General features: G+C 54.6%; 7 protein-coding genes across 7 annotated transcripts; 4 read left to right on the plus strand and 3 right to left on the minus strand.

Moving 5' to 3' along the window:
• Positions 1-797: 797 nt before the first annotated feature.
• COL26b_002855 (uncharacterized protein) lies at positions 798-1,775 on the minus strand (the record flags this gene model as incomplete). The annotated part of the gene is made up of 4 exons (XM_053175761.1): positions 798-1,099; positions 1,153-1,271; positions 1,338-1,564; positions 1,596-1,775. The coding sequence occupies 4 exons, from the start codon at positions 1,773-1,775 to the stop codon at positions 798-800; spliced, it is 828 nt and encodes a 275-aa protein (XP_053040190.1).
• A 650-nt stretch (positions 1,776-2,425) lies between these two features.
• COL26b_002856 (uncharacterized protein) lies at positions 2,426-2,853 on the plus strand (the record flags this gene model as incomplete). The annotated part of the gene is made up of 3 exons (XM_053175762.1): positions 2,426-2,451; positions 2,533-2,580; positions 2,640-2,853. 3 exons carry the CDS (start codon positions 2,426-2,428, stop codon positions 2,851-2,853), a joined length of 288 nt encoding a protein of 95 aa, XP_053040191.1.
• A 1,872-nt stretch (positions 2,854-4,725) lies between these two features.
• Positions 4,726-5,903, plus strand: COL26b_002857 (uncharacterized protein; the record flags this gene model as incomplete). Its single annotated transcript, XM_053175763.1, has 2 exons — positions 4,726-4,864; positions 4,897-5,903. 2 exons carry the CDS (start codon positions 4,726-4,728, stop codon positions 5,901-5,903), a joined length of 1,146 nt encoding a protein of 381 aa, XP_053040192.1.
• A 1,941-nt stretch (positions 5,904-7,844) lies between these two features.
• Positions 7,845-9,425, minus strand: SU2 (Eukaryotic peptide chain release factor subunit 1; the record flags this gene model as incomplete). The annotated part of the gene is made up of 5 exons (XM_053175764.1): positions 7,845-7,849; positions 7,900-9,031; positions 9,089-9,138; positions 9,197-9,281; positions 9,390-9,425. The coding sequence occupies 5 exons, from the start codon at positions 9,423-9,425 to the stop codon at positions 7,845-7,847; spliced, it is 1,308 nt and encodes a 435-aa protein (XP_053040193.1).
• Positions 9,426-10,300: 875 nt separating this feature from the next.
• Positions 10,301-10,862, plus strand: COL26b_002859 (uncharacterized protein; the record flags this gene model as incomplete). Its single annotated transcript, XM_053175765.1, has 2 exons — positions 10,301-10,621; positions 10,674-10,862. 2 exons carry the CDS (start codon positions 10,301-10,303, stop codon positions 10,860-10,862), a joined length of 510 nt encoding a protein of 169 aa, XP_053040194.1.
• Positions 10,863-11,156: 294 nt separating this feature from the next.
• Positions 11,157-13,175, minus strand: COL26b_002860 (uncharacterized protein; the record flags this gene model as incomplete). The annotated part of the gene is made up of 5 exons (XM_053175766.1): positions 11,157-11,990; positions 12,049-12,420; positions 12,492-12,621; positions 12,679-12,848; positions 12,933-13,175. 5 exons carry the CDS (start codon positions 13,173-13,175, stop codon positions 11,157-11,159), a joined length of 1,749 nt encoding a protein of 582 aa, XP_053040195.1.
• Positions 13,176-15,347: 2,172 nt separating this feature from the next.
• Positions 15,348-16,457, plus strand: RPL2 (60S ribosomal protein L2; the record flags this gene model as incomplete). Its single annotated transcript, XM_053175767.1, has 4 exons — positions 15,348-15,359; positions 15,525-15,596; positions 15,679-16,147; positions 16,234-16,457. 4 exons carry the CDS (start codon positions 15,348-15,350, stop codon positions 16,455-16,457), a joined length of 777 nt encoding a protein of 258 aa, XP_053040196.1.
• Between the last annotated feature and the right edge of the window lie 517 nt (positions 16,458-16,974).

The following is a 16,974-nucleotide window of genomic DNA, read 5'->3' on the forward strand; positions in this document are numbered from 1 at the left end:
CGATTTTATTCTTGCCAGTCTGGTTTTCAAAGGAGCAAAAAATAACCCCCGCTTATATTTCAAAGAGTCATGTGAATGTGTCCCTCAGTCGACCATTTGTAACCCTCAGCCCTCTGTGAGCAGCAGCCCACTCAAGATCCCCTGTTTTACATCATTGGGACGACTCGTACTGTGTTGAAGATTTCCCCAACATTTCTCCTTAAATACCATATCCAGGCCTTGTGGAAGGAAGGATGTACTGCTTGGGGAGTGTGTTGTAGGTAAGGCAGGAGCCGGTTCGAGAGGGGAGGGGAGGAGGAAGGGGAGGAGGAAGGGGAAACATGTTAAATGCTCCAGGAAGCAGCTACTACTCCAGGCATGCAACACAAACCAAGTTCTCTCAATGCGGCTCTAGTATCGCATTTCAGCCTCTGCCCAAGCGAAAGACAAAAGGGGTCAACATTAAGACGGGAAACTCCACCATTCCCAGTACCGACCTGTCAGTCCCTGATTGATTGAGGAATATGAAGTCCTGAATCGTTTCTGGATGGCCATAAATATGCCCTTGTCTGTTAAATTACACGTGCCATCTGATGTCTGGCAGAAACACGAACCGGTTCAAAACGCGAGACCTTAGAACCTAATGACTTGTCCGCGGCGCCAACCCTCAGAAATTTAGCAAATGGCGTCAACTAAACTCGTTTAATGGCATCTCCACCATACGCTCTCGTCTCGGGGCACCGAGTATCTCAAGCTTTCAAGTGCTACCTCTGTGGGGAGGAAGTGCTCTTCGAGAAGCCTCTGTCTGCACAGGTTGTCTACATTCTGCCTCGGCTCTCGAGCCTCATCCCAACCTCATCCGCCAATGCCGCAACGTCAATCTGCGCGGGAAGTTTGCCGCCATTCCATTCTGCCACCTGTTCTGCGGCCTGCCAGACGGCCTGAACCGCCGCCGCCGAGATGCCCAAGCCCATGGCACCTTTGAAGTGAGTCTTTGTCTGCCTCGTAGCCCCCAGCGCGGCCACTGCACCAGCAATGATGGTCTCGCAGAGCGGGAGGCCTTGCGTCTTCTCAGAGCCCCCGATCACGAACCCAAAGACGACCGCGTGGGTCATGTATGCTGGTTGGAAGTGTGAGTGTGCGGTCACAGCCTGGTCGAGTAGGGATACTCACTCAGCTCAGGGAAAAAACCACCCATCATATTCATGACTTCTGAATTCGCCGCGGTGCGGTAAATGGTCTTCCTAGTCTCCAGCCCCTTTTGATGCCAGTTGGCCTCGGACAGAAAAGGTCTGAACCGAATCGGCTCTTGTTAGTTTTACCATCGCTTGGCCACATGAAGTGCATTCAGGTCTTACCTGTCCATCTGGTCGGTCATGAAGATGTCACGTTCTCGCATCTCCCCAACCAAGCCCAAGCTGGCTGGGACACACTGAGGCAAGCCGATGAATGGCCAGATCAGGGTGAGGGCAGTTCTGAAGGTTGCGAACAAAGCTTTGACTTCTTCGTCGTCCTTGTCTGTAGTAACATCGCGAAAGAGCTTCGGCAGCGAGTCCCCTCGATGCTGAGCGCAAAGCATAGAGCCCTGGTGATGGTTAGTCTAGGTCGTTGTTCACTGAGGACAGAGCAGTACTCGCAACTATTGCGGGCGCAACTTCGCGAATCTGGCCATTTTCGACTTCTTCGAGCTGTCGCACAATATCTTGAAAGAGAACAGAGTCATAAGGCGTAGCGTCAGGGGTCAGGTTGACGTTCGCGTACTTTGCGCCTGCTCCATTGGACTCTGTGACGGCCATGCTGTAGGCGGACCTTTCGATGAAGGTGTATGTGGGAGAGAAACAGCGGTGCAAAACGACGACATAATTGCGTGTGTTTCTTCTAGAAAAATGACTTTCAACTGAGATATGGACGAGTGTCTTTGTCGGAGCTCCGAGCGGGGAGCTTGACCGGATTTGTATAAAAAAGGGAGCGACTTCGCAATTAACTCCTATTTCCAAGGAGACGGGGTTCGGGGAGTTGGGGTTGATGGGACGAATCCGGTTCGCTGACTACGTGTGTGCGTTACTTTCTGTTGCAACATCGGCTTGTCACATCTACCCCTCAAAGGCCCCTTCGATGCGGGATTCTCGGAAAGCTGTTTTGTTTCTCATTCAAGATGGCTCAGTCTGAGGAAGAGACCCGCGCGTTCGACTATCATCGATTTGTGCCCCCAAAAGGAAAGTCGGGAGATGTGCGAGATTTGCGAGCAGATCGGACTAACAATGTGTCTCAGATTGGGCTCGGTTCGACGGCATCGACACCAGCGACCCTTACAAGTACTCGGAGGCCATCGTGAAGAACGAGAGATTCAAGGCGATATGGGGCAGCCGTTCTTCAAACCTCGACACTCCATTCCATGGAATCACGACCGATGGTCAGAAAAGGGATGGACTGTACAAACTCCAGAATGAGGGAGCACCCACGAAGCAAATGGTTCGTCACCAGTGACGAAAGATTTCATATACTGACCTGTCTTAAGGTGAAAGCAGCTCATGATTTCATACGACTCCTCAGCCCTGGTGAGAAGGAGGCCGCAGTGAGAGACCTGGATTCTGAAGAGTGGTGAGTTGGGCAAGTCTTGATTCAGATCTCGAGAGTCATGCTCAAACTGAAGATAACAGGAGAAAGTGGATCAATCCAGAAATAGTCATATTCAAGTGCGGTCTGCGGCTCGAACACATTGACAAGGTCAAGGTCGACGCCGTCATGAAAATTCTCAAGCAATCTTTGAGTGAAAGCGGCTTCGCCAAAGTTCAGGGTGCTATGAAGACCAACAAGTTTCTTGGGGAGATTTGTGGCAAGGAAGCCATATTGAATGAGCACAGCTACTTGTGAGCGAGTCCATCGTCTTTTTCAGAAAAGTCTGACTGACTGTCCGTACCAAGCTTCACAATATTCGGCGAGCCTTCTGAGACGGCGCCATGGGCGTTCATGTTGTACGGCCACCACCTCGCTCTCAATGTGTTTATCGCTGGAGAACAGATGGCGATAGGTCCTGTTTTCATTGGCGCCGAGCCAAGCGTCAGTTCTCAGAATGGATTATTGAAGTTGAGTCGGCTGACATGTTCCCAGATCATTGACGACGGCCCCGACAAGGGCTTGACTCTCTGTGCGAATGAGAGCCAGCTTGGATTGCGCCTTATGCAGTCTCTGTCCCCAGAGATACAGCAGAAAGCCCAAGTGTACTCCAAAATGCATGATCCAGCCATGTCGGAAGATCGATGGCACCCAGCTGATCAGGTAACCATGCTCATTGACGCTGAACATCTGGCCTTCTGCTGACTTGATTGACTAGAGACATTTGGCTGGCGCTTTTCACGACAACAGGATCATTGCATACGAGGGCGTGCTAGTCACCGAAATGACAACGGAGCAGCAAGAGTTGCTCATGTCGATTGTCTCTGACTTTTTGGTACTCCTGCCGCCTGAACCGCTCAAGCACAGGCTGGAGCACATACGAGCATACCTATCGGAGACTTATTTCGCCTGGATCGGCCACTTCGGCCCAGCTGACCCCTTTTACTATCGAATCCAGAGCCCTGTGGCGTTGTTCGAGTTCGATCATCACTCTGGCGTGTTTCTTACCAATGAAGAGCCTGCGAAGTATCACATCCACACGATACAGAGACTCCCCAATGGAAACGATTATGGTCGCGAGTTAAGGGAGCTGTTTAGAAGGCAGGGAAACAACGGAAAGCTGTGACATATACATAGAGGTTTGACTATAGCAAATAAAGTTGTTATGTGCTGAAAGTCCATATGCGCATTTGGCAACCAGTATCAGATCCCAAAGGATGGCGAATAGAGGGAAACATACTTAGCAAGGTCATCACGACGAAGTGACATCTCGTAATATTTCCACATCCTTCATGTCGACTAATTTTGCTTCTGGGCAGGGAAAATGGATGAACCCCAGATGAAGGCTGTCAAATCCTCGATGATCTAAGTGGTGGTACCCCGACAGAACAGAATCGCCTGTTCGTGGACATAATCCCAGCAGTCAAGGGAGATTTCAGTTGGCCAAACCTAGGACGCTACAAGCAAGCGATAGATCTCACCCACGTCGTATTCATTCTTTTGGATTTCGCGAATCGTCCTGTTGTAGTGAGAAAACGCGGTTGACTGCAACTCAGCCTTCCTTCCATTCCTCCTTGCAGCCACTGAGTCTCTGGCACCTCCGACAGAGTCAATTCGTTCAGCATTACTTCTTGTCTACCACATGTTCGGACACTAGCCAACCAAAAACATCACCTCGCTTCGAAGCTGAATTGACACCCACCCAGTCGTCTGGGCCGTGTTTGGTCATCGGCATGCGATGGCGTTCAGCAAGGGAGGAAGCTCCAGAGCGGCGGTTTGGGTGGCTTGCGCAGGGGTGAACTTGAGCGTAAACTCCCCAGAATCTGTCTCGGAAATGTCGATATATGGGGTAACCTTACATCCAGATCTCTACAAAATACCACACCGGGATCTCCGGTTCCATGTCGCCATGTTCGACCCCAGCTGGTGGGTGGAAATTAGTTCGACAAGCGTTAACGATGTTTGGTCAACTGGTGAGCGTCGCGAAATAGTATCGTGATGAGCCACGCATGTAGTTGAATGAAGCTGGAAATAAGGTATAAATAGTCTGGTCATCGATCGCTTTACAACAAGTCTCTTCATCATCCAACATCTTCAGACTCTTACCACTACCATTCTTCTCATCTCAAGATGAAGCACAATGTTCTTCTCCAGATCGCCCTGGCGCTCCCCTCATTGACAGCGGCATCGATCTGTAACAACAACTGCGGCCGCCAAGTCGTTGGTACTGCTCGAAAGGACCCGTCTTTGTCCTCAAGATCGTCGCTCTGTGCGGCTTTCGTCACCACCACTGTGACAGAGTCCGTGACCCCCAGCCTAAGCTTCACGAGCACTTGCTTACTCTGTACATTAGGGCTGGCGCCGCGCCTTCTGCCGCCAAGAGCAATGTCCATGGTCCCCGCCAGGCTTCCGCTCCTGTGATCACAGGCACGAAGCCTGCTTACGCCTCGTCGTGCCCCGACGTTACCGCGTACTGGTCCGCTTGCCAGTGCTTCGAAGGCGTCAAGGCAACCACGATCACAGTCGTGAGGCCTGGGCCTTCGTCGACCTCGTCTGCGTCTCCCAGCTCGACCATCTCGGACAGCCCGGTTTCCTCTACTCCGGAGCCGCCGAGCCCGACTTTCAGCTCGACCACGACCACCTCTTCCAGCGCCAGCACACCCACGTGCACCCCGGGCCTCGAGTATGCTCTTTACTCCATTGACTTTAACTCGGATCTGTGCCAGAACTACATCAGAGTCCGGAGCAACAGACCGCGCAATTTTGACCTCAACCGCCTCATAGGGGGCAGAACCCCGGTTCTCACCGGCGTGACCCCAAGCATCGGGTTCTCCCACGACTGGGATGAAGCCTTCAGCCCTCTGAGACTCTACGGAACCCAGGGCCCGGCAGGAACAACCTCGACGTGCGGCATCGTCCAGCACCGTGGCTATATCAACGTCACGCCCGGAGTCTACACCGTCTTCGCCAACGAGCCGGACGATGACCTGCTTCTGTGGTTCGGCAACAATGCCAAGTCGGGTTCGTTCGCCGCTGGCAACAGCGACGTGTATGGACTCTATGCGGAGCCGGGGCAGTCCAGGCTCGTCGACACTTTCGTGTTCACTGAGTCGGCATACATTCCTTTGCGTGTCTACTGGGACAACAGAAACGGGCCTGGAGGTCTCAGACTGGAGGTCAAGAACAGCACGGGGGATGTCATTCTTGGATTCAACACCCAGCAGAGCCAGGATGTCGTGTACAAGTGTTCTGGAGGGGACGCTCCTGCTTTTCCCGCCTGGGAGGAGGAGACGGTCGCTGGCGGCTGAATGGTTCCTGAACTGGTGAACATGCAGTGGCTTGTTTAGAGTATTCTGTCGGGAACGTTTTCTTCTGTTCGTGGTTGTGTGTTATACTTCTGTTTACCAATGACAGCAAAAGAGCTCCTCATTGAATGGAATTGTTCCGCCTGGATCGTTCAAAGACCTGGACTAAGGCGTAGCTGACTGACCTAATCAGCCCCAATTCGAACAGCTGTTTAGCCATGAATAGTCGTAGCTGTGCCCTTCACGGCCATTCCTCCTTCAGCATCCTGAATCCAAACATCCCACTTCTTCTCTTCACCGTCCTCCTTCCTCCTCAAACAAACTGTCATCTCCCGGCCGCAATAAAGTGGTGCCAGGTTTCGATACCCATACCATCTTACCCGCTGGCCTTTCTGGTTAAAAAAGGCAAGCACGAGAGCCAGGGTCAACGGTCCATGGACCAGTGTCGCCGGATGGCCCTCCTGCCTAGCCCACGCCGGATCAAGATGGATCGCGTGAGCGTTATACGTCAACGCGCTAAAGTTCGTCAGGAGGTTCTGCGAAGGCGTGATGGTGAGAGAATATGTCGGCTGATGCGGCGCTGTCTCTGGTTAACATCCCACTCACTTCCATCACTGACGCCCAAACGTACGTTTCAAACCTCTCCTGGGAGAGGACGGCATATCTACATCGGGCAAAAAGGCAAGAGTCCTTCTTTCCTCAATCGCAGGGCCCTTACCCGCCGCAGCAGCAGCGCCGTACCGCCGCCACAGCTCAACCCACACCCGGCCCTTCTCAGGCCGGACGTCCTCCACGCTCTCGACACAGGCGACGCGTCTGCCATCCAGACGCAGCTCGTCCTCCCAGCTTTCGCGAAACCTGACCTCGCCCCCTGCCCAGAGACGGCGGGTGAAGGGCGCGCCGGGGCAGTGGTCTGGGTCTGTGCCGTCTGGCATCAGCCCCGAGGGCGGGGACTGGAGTGGGAAATAAGCGAGGTGGTGGCCCTGCGGGAGGAATGACGCGGACTTCGCATCATGAGGGTACTCCCGGGGAGATGTTTTTGAGGACGCAGCGAATATGTCAGAGAACAGGAGGTTTAGCAAATGTGAAGAGGTCGGGGAGAGGTGGTCTGGTACGTCTTTGCTCTTGTGCAGGATTTGAGCGATGCCCGCTTCCAATGAAGGGGTGGCATGATGTGTTGAGATGTTTCGATTGAAGGCATGAAGCCGGTGGATGAACGGCCTCATATTGGCTGTTGATGAGACTTACACAAGGTAGATTAAGGAAGCCAGGAAATTGACGTGGTTATGCAAGTATTCAGCGTATATGTGATAATTGCATATCTGACAGTGCCCTCATCACAGAGCTGCTGAAGATGGCTCAAGTAGGGTTCAATGTACAGCGAGGCTCGCAAAATAGAAACCAATAGGAACCATTCAGACCGGGCATGATCACCGTGCCCATTTACAAGACGGTTCGTCATTCAAGGTTCGGCTGGAGTAATTCGCCCCACATGGGAACAAGCAACCGCTTCCTATATTTCACTTTTCAAATTTAAGGCACAATGTTCAAGGAGTGACTACGCAATATATTGACTTCATTCTATCTAGTCGCAAACAAGCGGCCGCCTCCCGACCGCTTTGAATTGTCCTCTACCTACTAGAGGAGTATCTGCGAGTTGTCAGTCACACCCCCCACCTATGTATCATTCATCAACGTACCTGTAGACTAGTTCTCAACTCAAGAGGCCTTCATAACAGACCGAAGCGGGCTCGGGCGCGCCACTTGGTGCGTGAGGGTAGCCGGGCTCGTCGGGCTTCTTTCCGCGAAGAGCCGATGAGCGGCCACGGGCGCGCGGGCCGGCGCGTTGGCGGGCTGCGGCGCCGCGCGCGCGGACTCCTCTTCGCTGTTATGCGTTAGAGACGATGCTTGAGTCGATCCCTCAATCTCGAGGGATTCGGAAGGTCAATCTGTAAAACGTCAGCCACTGTTGTGCGAGGTATCATCTCGAGGAGCATACCGTCATAGTATTCATCATCGTCGTCGATATCAGCCAACTGCTCAAAGTTCACCTTGTATCGGAGGATACCACCGATACCACCGAATCCCTTGACGAACTGGTTTCCTTCCGTGGAACGGTCCGAGACGAACTCGAGGTTGGTACCGAAATCCTTGTAGTGCTCCGCAATCCACTCAAGGAAAGACTCCTGGGAGACAACTTCCATCTCCTGGCCGGTCTCCTTGTCCAAGAAGGCATCACGGCCGGAGGCCTCCTGCTGCTTGGTGGTGTGCAGAATGTGCTCGGCGTTTTGGCTATCCTTGAGCTTCCAGCGGGTGATCTCCAGGTTCTCGAAAACAATCAGGGTCTCGACGGCGCCGAGCTCCAGAGCCTTCAGGGTATCTTCAATACCGTAGCAGACGCGGCCAGTGTCCTGGCTGATCTCCTCAAAGTACTTTCCAATAAGCTTCTTTTCCTGGATGAACTTGACGTTACCGAGGGTCTCGGAGGACAGCTCGATAGCCTGGTTGAAGCCGTTCTCACCGCCGTAGGAGACGTCAACAACCTTGATAACCTTGGAAGCCAGACGGCCGTCGAACATGTCGGAGGCGTTAAGGTCGTTCTTGAAATCGGCAGAACCAGCCAGAATCAGACCGGCGACGTTGACCTTGTCGTTGGTGATGAAGTTCTGGACGGCCAACTCGGCAACCTTGCGGACATAGTTGTGGCGCTTTTCCTCACGGAGACGGGCGAAACGCAGGGCGGACTGACCACCACGGCCGTGCTTCTTGGGGAGATCGACCGAGAACTTGTGGACAATGTCTCTGGTGTTTCCGGAAAGAGTACCGAATAGGGCTCCGTTACCGTCCATGATGATGAAACCGAATCTCTGGTCAGACTCGAGCAGCTCGGCCAAGGCCTCGGTGTGGAACTTGTTGTCACACAGGTAGAGGGAGGTGTTGATGGGCTTGAAGGGCTCGAAATCGATGTTGACCTTCCTTTCCTTGCCTTCCGAGGTCAAAATTTCACCACAGTAGACGACCAGGCCGTTGGGGGGGACCTTGTTGTACAGCTTGAGACGCTGCTGGGTGGAGGTAATGGCCGAAAGGACGGACTGTCTGTTGACTCTGGACTTGATGTTTGAGGCAGTACCCTGGGCGCGATAGTGTCAGCAGTCGTTCGCACTCGGCATGAGAGGGACGAGACGTACGTATTCTTCAGCCAACATCTTGGCGGCACGCGAGATCTGATCCTTGGGAGCTGTGGTGGGGTCAGTCAAATGGGGTCGCGGCGGCGGCATCACGGCGGAAGGACGTACGGATGATGAGGGAGATCATGGATGTGCCGTTACCACGAGCGGCCTCGAGGCGCTTGATGAGCTTCTTCACCTTCCATATCTCGATCTGTATGGCAACAAACGCATCAGTCAGCCTGGCCTGCACACTGCACACAGTCTTGGAACGCGGGGCAAAAGGAGGGGCTCCGTTAAATTGTGCAAAATGACTACTCACGTTCTTCTCGGCCTCGTCCTTCTGAGCGTCCGCCATCTTGAGGTCGGGGAAATTAACGAACTCGAAAACAAAATGAAGGGTACGCGGTCGCGTGACGGTGAGGGGTTTGTCGTCGTCGTCGCGCGGTTCTCCCGATGCGTGCGATGCGATGCGGTGTTGCGAGGAAAGAAAACTTGATGCTCCACGTATGTAGGTCGATTTTTTGTGCTGTCACCGCACAAGGATTGGGCCTGACTGGGGACACACCCAATCCCGTCCTAGGGCGCTAAACCGCAAGCGAGTCATAGTGGTACTGGGTGCCTAGCCATTCAGCCACTGGGGACGTCCAGTTACAGCGCACCAGCTGGGCTGCTGCACCCTTCCAGGTTCTCCCGCAGCCCGCACGTACCGTCGTCATTGCTGGAGCCGCCCCCATGGTTCACTCAAACAAACCGAAGTTTGGTCAGGCAAGGTAAGGTACGCAAGATAAAATCTTCGGATTTGCCCAGCTGAGTTTCGCATTTCATCGGATGTCGCGAGAAATGAGTCAACGGGCACAGCTTGTCCCCATGGATAGAGTCAGCAAACACCACAGAGGCACAGGCGCAGACTGCAGAGGTTTGAGACAAAGCCATGTGTGCACCTGTTACTCCCTTCGTACCTGTAGTTGCCCATCCAGCCCCACTCGATCTCTGCCGCTACCTTAAGTGGAAGGTTGGGAAAAGGCCATGACCTCAGCTGGCGAAGAGCCCATGCATCTAAACGGATACTACTCATCGTCCTGATGCATTCACGCTAGCCATGCAACTAACGGACCAACTCTATCGCGACCTCCTACAGTTCCGTCACCACCTAAGAGTAGCTACTCCGAGCTCACAGCCGGGCCATCGCCATCATCAACACCGCCCCAGACAAACGCCGCACAGCCCACAATGGCCGCCAACGTGCCCATTCAGATCGCCGAGACGATACAGACAGCGCACATTAACCGTGCCCCGTCCCCAGATCACGATCTCAACCCCACCACAGCCGCTTCGGAGAAGGAGCCGGTGACATTAGAACCCGTCTCGTCGCACGATGACCTCGACGATGACGAGCTCGACGACGACATCCCCTACAGTGTGCTGGACCCCAAGCCGCGGTCAGCAAAGCTTCCGCCCATGCCCGACCTCCGATTCGAGCAGAGCTACCTGCACAGCATCTCCAAGGCGGATACCTGGGGAAGGGTAGCGTGGATTACAGTGAGAGACCAGGTTGGTGGCTTGCAGATGTCTGCGAGTCAGCTCCAGGACTGACACAGCACAGGTCATGATGCCTTTGGCGCAAGGAGTCGTCTACAACTTGTTCTTGATCGGCTGGCACCATTGGAACAAGAACGCACAGGTCCACGGCGGCTCCATCGGCGCGAGGGTACGCAGGTGGTGGTACGGCGTGAACAACTGGAAGCTGCCGCCCCCAAAACGAGACACATGGAGGCTGAGGAAGGAGTTGTGAATAGACGCATGGGGACACTAGGATGAAAAAGAGGACACGAATGATATGGTATCTGTACAACTAAACTAAACTAAAGCAGAGACCCCTCTGCAAACCGGGTACCGTTTGGGTACCGTCGCATCAAAGAATGCGTCAAATAACCTCAGTACTGGCCGTAGTACTGTCTATGGCAGAGCATTTGCTCGTACAAAAAATCGCCCATTCATTCCGTTGTGCCGTTCAATGAACCGTACGCCATCTGGTATGTTTTCCCTAAACGCCTCCAAAGTCGTGAAGATCGGTCCCAGGAGAGGCCTACTCTCGGTGGCCGACGTCGACGGCCTGCGGCAGAGATTGCGGCTTGTCTGGGCTTCCTCTAAAAGCCAGAGAAGTCTTCGGTGCCGCAGGGCTCAAGGGTTGCTTGTTGGTGGCAACATTGATGACAGGCTCCGGCGTCTTCTCCCTGGGCTTCGCAATAATCTCATCCATCTGGCCATTGCTGGCGGCCTCATCCTCCGGCCCAGGAGTAATCATGGCCGTCTTTGCCGAGGTCGGCGACTTCTTTACTGATAGCTTGACGATCAAGCTCTTCTTCGGTTCTTCAATAACATCGTCGTCATCGAGCATCTGTTCGTCTCCGTCCATGTCGTCTTCTTCGTCCTCGCTCTCATCCGGGACGTGGTCCTCTTCGTCATCACCAAGGTCAGGCTCACTAGCATCGTCCTCGTCCTCGTCAGTCGAAACACGTCCCCGGCCGCGGGTGCCTCTCGACGACCATCCATTGGTGCCGTGGTTGACTGCGGCAGCTCTGCGTGGCCTGCCACCGGCTCCAAGAGCAGGCGATTGCTGCCGAGAATCTCCAGAGTCACCGTTGACGCTACCAGCGGCACTGCTTGCATTGAGGCGAGTCGGGGCTTTGATCTGACGACCGCTGGCAGTGGTGACGGGCCCGGCGGGTTCTGCTGGTGTTGTGGTTCCCGTGTTGCGCGCAGAGCGCCTGTATGAGGAATCCGTAAGGAAGTCTTCGTCGTCGGAGTAGTTGTACTTGATACGCTTGCCTCTTGTACGGCCCTCATAGGATGAGTAGCCCGGCTCTGGGCGTTTGAAACGAGCCTTCTGGGCCTGGCGATACTCTCTGCGACGGCGTTTCTGCAAAAATTAGCACATGCACGCTGAGACATCCGGGTGTCGAGGTAGTCAAACTCACCTCCTCAGTGGCCTCGAACCGAGGGATTGCAGCCATCATCTTCTCAGCAAGCTTCCTGGCCTTGGGTCCGCCGTCCTTGGTCTCCAGCTTCTCAGCGAGGGCCTTGATCTCATCGATTGACCCGGCGACCGACCACCACGTGCGATTAAAGCCGGCGGGGTTGCTCTCACGGTACACACGGAATGCAGTGTCGTCTAAACCCTCAATCAAAAAGTAGCGCCTCTTGTCACTATCAGAGCCCCACGGTTGGACAGAGAGTGGTTGGTTCAGGTCGTCTTCGTGGCGGTTTCCCTTGTAGGACTTGTTGATGATCGTCTTGACGGTCTCGGACGCGGAGAGAGACCACAGGGCCAACGCTCGGAGTAGAGAGAGCTAGAGACTTAGTTAGCGTGCTGCGAGGGGTTGAAAGACATGCATCGAGGATTTGGGGCTTCTGCACGTACTCTCTGGGTGGGTGCGAGGGTGTGGAAAGTGTTGCCCCCCGACAGCGGGTTGACGCCCTCCCACTCCCGCGGCCACTGCGCCTTGTGTGCGGAAAGGGCATCGTCCAGAGCCTTCGAGTATTGACCAGCCCTAGCAATTCAATTAGCAACCCGTATGAACCATGTCGGAGCTGGCGCATTGACGTACTTGACATCCTGTTTGCGGTTGAGGAGCAAGAACAGGAGTCCACAGAGGAACGCCTCGACTCGTTCGCCAGGAGGGTTATCAATGATGTCGCGCTCGAGCTCTTGGGGGCCAAAGTTGGCCAGGGACTTGGGGAAGGCATCGTTGAATCGGCTTCGGAACATGACGAGGAACTGAAGGCTTGTTAGCAGGCCCTATGACGTGGGGGACGCGAATAACCGCGTTTTTTGCGCGACTCGACGCGACAACAGACGTACTGCGATGTCTTGATTGTCCTCGAATGCGTTCTCGTGCGGCGGAGAGGGCGACCTCTTGCGCGGGGGCGGTGAAGCTTCCTTCTTGGCCACAGAAGCCTTCTTGCCTTTGGCGAGCTTGGGGAAGAACTTCAGGATGCCATCCTTCTTGGGCTCCGGCTCGGGAGCGGCGTCAGACTCGATGTCGGAGGGCACTGGCGACAGCGACGACAACGACGACAGGTCGGAAGAATCGTCGTCGGCCATCTTGCACTTTTTTTCTTTGGTGATGGCTGTTGTGTGTGGTTCTGGGAGATTGATGGGGGTGGGTGTCGTGGTGGTTGAACTAAAGGTGGGTGGAGGTGTAGGGGCGCGACGGTGTATGTCGAGCGAGGAAGTTTCGAACGCCCACCATCGGTCTAATTAAGTCACGCTTGAGCCGCATCTTCTTCGGGCCTGGTTCTCTCTCTGATAGGCCCGAGTCATTTGAATTCTAATATGCCTACCTACGTTCTTTCTCCGTTACGCAGACCAGTGAGGTATCAAAGACTCAACAGTTCGTTACGGCTGCGAGCTTTTTTCTCCATCTGCTGCTTTCTTCCTCATGCTACCTGCCCGTTGCCGTCCGTCCACTTCGCCCTGTTTGCGCACCTGGTGGATTATGCTTCAATGGCCTTGCCCTCAAGATCTTGGAGCACCCACGTCAGTTCGGCCGTACCCCACCTCAACGGTCACTGTAAGCATCCTAGGCCAGACAAACCTTCTTCCCAACACCGCGCCTGCCTACGATTTCTTCGTGGCCGTGAAATCCGATATCATCCTCCTCGAGTGTAGAATAGTGCTCTCTTGCTTGGGCCGGAAATGAATCTCTGTGGTGCACAAGTGGAGTGGCGGCTAGTTGTGATACCCCTGCCGTCTGGATGCACGCAGTCGCTATGTGCAGAGTACGCGGGCTGCCAACCATTGTGTCCTGCACATCTCGAACGGCCAAAACTGATGACATTCCCGCCGTGGGTGATTGCTCGACTTTCCGCTGATGTCGACTTCACCCTTGGGTTCGGCCCCCACACCTTGCGGTAGAGGCTCCGAGCCAAAATGATAACAACAACTTTGCACGTGTCTTTTCAACCATCTCCTAAACCATTCGCGCACGATGAGAAGATGCCTGATACTTGGTGCCGAGTATTGATGGTTGCTGCGATCCATGGTGCATTCCAGCGGAATCCCCGTACCCGCTGTCCACTGTCTGGATCACATGTCACATGACCGTGCAGCGAAACCGGTTCACCCAGACAGTACACCCACGCAACTTTGCATCTGGGAGCCTACCTCGCCAATCTCGAAAAAATTGAAGCTATCGCGATGCAAATGCAGTGCAAATGTTGCGAAAAGCAGCCCTGCGTCCGCGGTCGTCCGCTAGCACCCATTTGAGTCTATCAGTATTGCCGACAGCTGATGACGCTGGAGGCACCCGTGGACCGGCGGGACCGCGAGGCCGCTGTCAGAAACATGCTCCTGGCGTTCATTCCGCGGTGTTGATGAAGCCCGAGTGGTTGTCCAATGGCGCCTCACTAGAGGCAGCCGGACACGACGGCGATCGCTCGCAACCGTACATGCTGATCCCGTACTCAACGATTCTGACAGCAATTCGCGCAGAAAAAGGCCTGGAGCATGCGAAATGAAGCCCGGCCAGACATGGACGCGATACCGGTACGCGTGAAATGCTCTTGTTCAGGGGTGATGCCGATGACGTTGATCGCTGGACCACACCATTTGCCGCCCTTGACCCTGGGGCGTAACCTCACCCAAAATCCACGAGGCGTCTCTAGACGGTACCCGCCCAGAACACACGCCGAATCCAAGTCGATTTCGTCAACCTTGACAAGACATTTAGCAACTGCAGCCACAAATGGAGCGAAACGGATGAGAGGAGCAGAGAGAAACCACTCATGAGTTGATGCACTAAACACCGAGTGTTTTGATGACCATCATATTCGCGACATTAGCTGAGCAAGGGACTGTCGTGCACATCGCCGTCGACCGTGTCGTGGACGTAGGCCAATGAGGCCGTCAAGAGGACGTTCGGGAGGTGAGGGTAAAAGTGTGGAGATCGTGACGCGGTGCAGGCGTTCCGTTCGACGGGTCAAGGCTGGCCAACAGCAAGCGGGGTGGATGTCAGAGTGGGTCCGCGCGCCGACTCACCGTGGAGCCTGGATTCTTGCCGTCCGAGCTCCTTCCACTTCTCACTTGGCACCGCTCGATTTTTTTTTCCTCTGCAGAAGATCAGGTGACCAGGCACGTGCTCTAGCGAGAGCCCCGAATTCCGCCCACCAGAGCTGCTTCCCAAAATTACCTTGTCACTGGAGTTCGTTGCAAAAATTCCCAACCATCACCACCGTCGACAACACCTAGCCCTCCGACCGCCAGAGGACTGCCAAAATGGGTCGCGTTGTAAGTAATTACTCTATTGACGATCATCCATCATTGCGAACAGACGGTTCTCGACTTGCGGCTCGCTGTCGCTGCCACATTTCCGAATTTCGTCGATCCGAAACCCGCGAACTTTTTTCGATGATGGAAGAACAACATGATGGGAGGAACCATGATCGCTGACAGTCTCGCCTCCAGATCCGCAACCAGAGGAAGGGCCGTGGAAGCATCTTCACGGCCAACACCCGCCTGAACAAGGTGAGCATCGAATTCCCGCTCCCGAATAATTGCGCCCGCAGCGCACGACAATTTTCAGAATCCTAACGATTCGCAAAAATAGGCCCCCGCCCAGTTCCGTAACCTCGACTATGCCGAGCGTCACGGCTACGTCCGCGGTGTCGTGAAGGACATCATCCACGACCCCGGTCGTGGTGCTCCTCTCGCCCAGGTCGTCTTCCGGGACCCCTACAAGTTCAAGCAGCACACCGAGACCTTCATCGCCAACGAGGGCATGTACACCGGCCAGTTCATCTACGCCGGCAAGAAGGCCGCGCTGACCGTCGGCAACGTCCTCCCCCTCGGCTCCATGCCTGAGGGTACCGTCGTCTCCAACGTCGAGACCAAGATCGGTGACCGTGGCACTCTCGGCCGCACCTCCGGCAACTACATCACCGTTGTCGGCCACAACCCCGATGAGGGCAAGACCCGCATCAAGCTCCCCTCCGGCGCCAAGAAGGTCGTCCACTCTGCTGCCCGTGGCATGATCGGTATTGTTGCCGGTGGTGGCCGTACCGACAAGCCCCTCCTGAGTACGTTTTTGCCCGTGGTCATTGGAAATTTGAAGTTTGGGAAACAGTATGGGAGAGGGAACGGAATCGCTAACAAACTCCTACAGAGGCTTCCCGCGCCAAGCACAAATTCGCTGTCAAGCGCAACAGCTGGCCCAAGACTCGTGGTGTTGCCATGAACCCCGTCGACCATCCCCACGGTGGTGGTAACCACCAGCATATCGGAAAGGCCTCTACCATCTCTCGCTACGCCGCCCAGGGACAGAAGGCCGGTCTTATTGCTGCCAGACGTACTGGTCTCCTCCGTGGTACCCAGAAGACCAAGGAATAAATGTCATAGTCTGGCTGGATTTCAGGGTTCCATTGGGTTGGTGTTACGCGGCTGGCATCTTTTGAGGGTACTCGCGAGGGCAGTTCACCTGGTAGCTCGTCGGCAAGTACAAAAAGGCATTTTGAGCATTGAATGAACACGCCATGATTCCCCCCGTCAAGAGGGAGGCACGTGTACTTCGCGGGACCAAGAATGTGATGAGTGAAGATGACCAAAAAAGAGAGAGGCCGGAGTTTGTGCGTACGAGCTGATCAAAATCGAAACGGGGTTATGGACTTGTCAAGAGAGGAGAGGCCGGCTGCCTTTACGTAGCTTTCTGGTTTTCTTCAACAGACCAAGATGCCCTGGTAACATGGGTTCGTCAATCTGAAATATTACAGAACAGGAAACCGCGCCATCTCGTGACTGCTCCCGCTCTCATCATCAGCTCGTAAGTGGCATGATCTGACTCTAGGGGGACCGGGCACAAAAACCGACCACCACCCGTGTCACCAAACCAGTGAATCCGGTGTTCCCC

This window comes from Colletotrichum chrysophilum, assembly GCF_026319265.1.
Source record: "Colletotrichum chrysophilum strain AFK26 chromosome Unknown scaffold_15, whole genome shotgun sequence".
Lineage (NCBI taxonomy): Eukaryota > Fungi > Ascomycota > Sordariomycetes > Glomerellales > Glomerellaceae > Colletotrichum > Colletotrichum chrysophilum.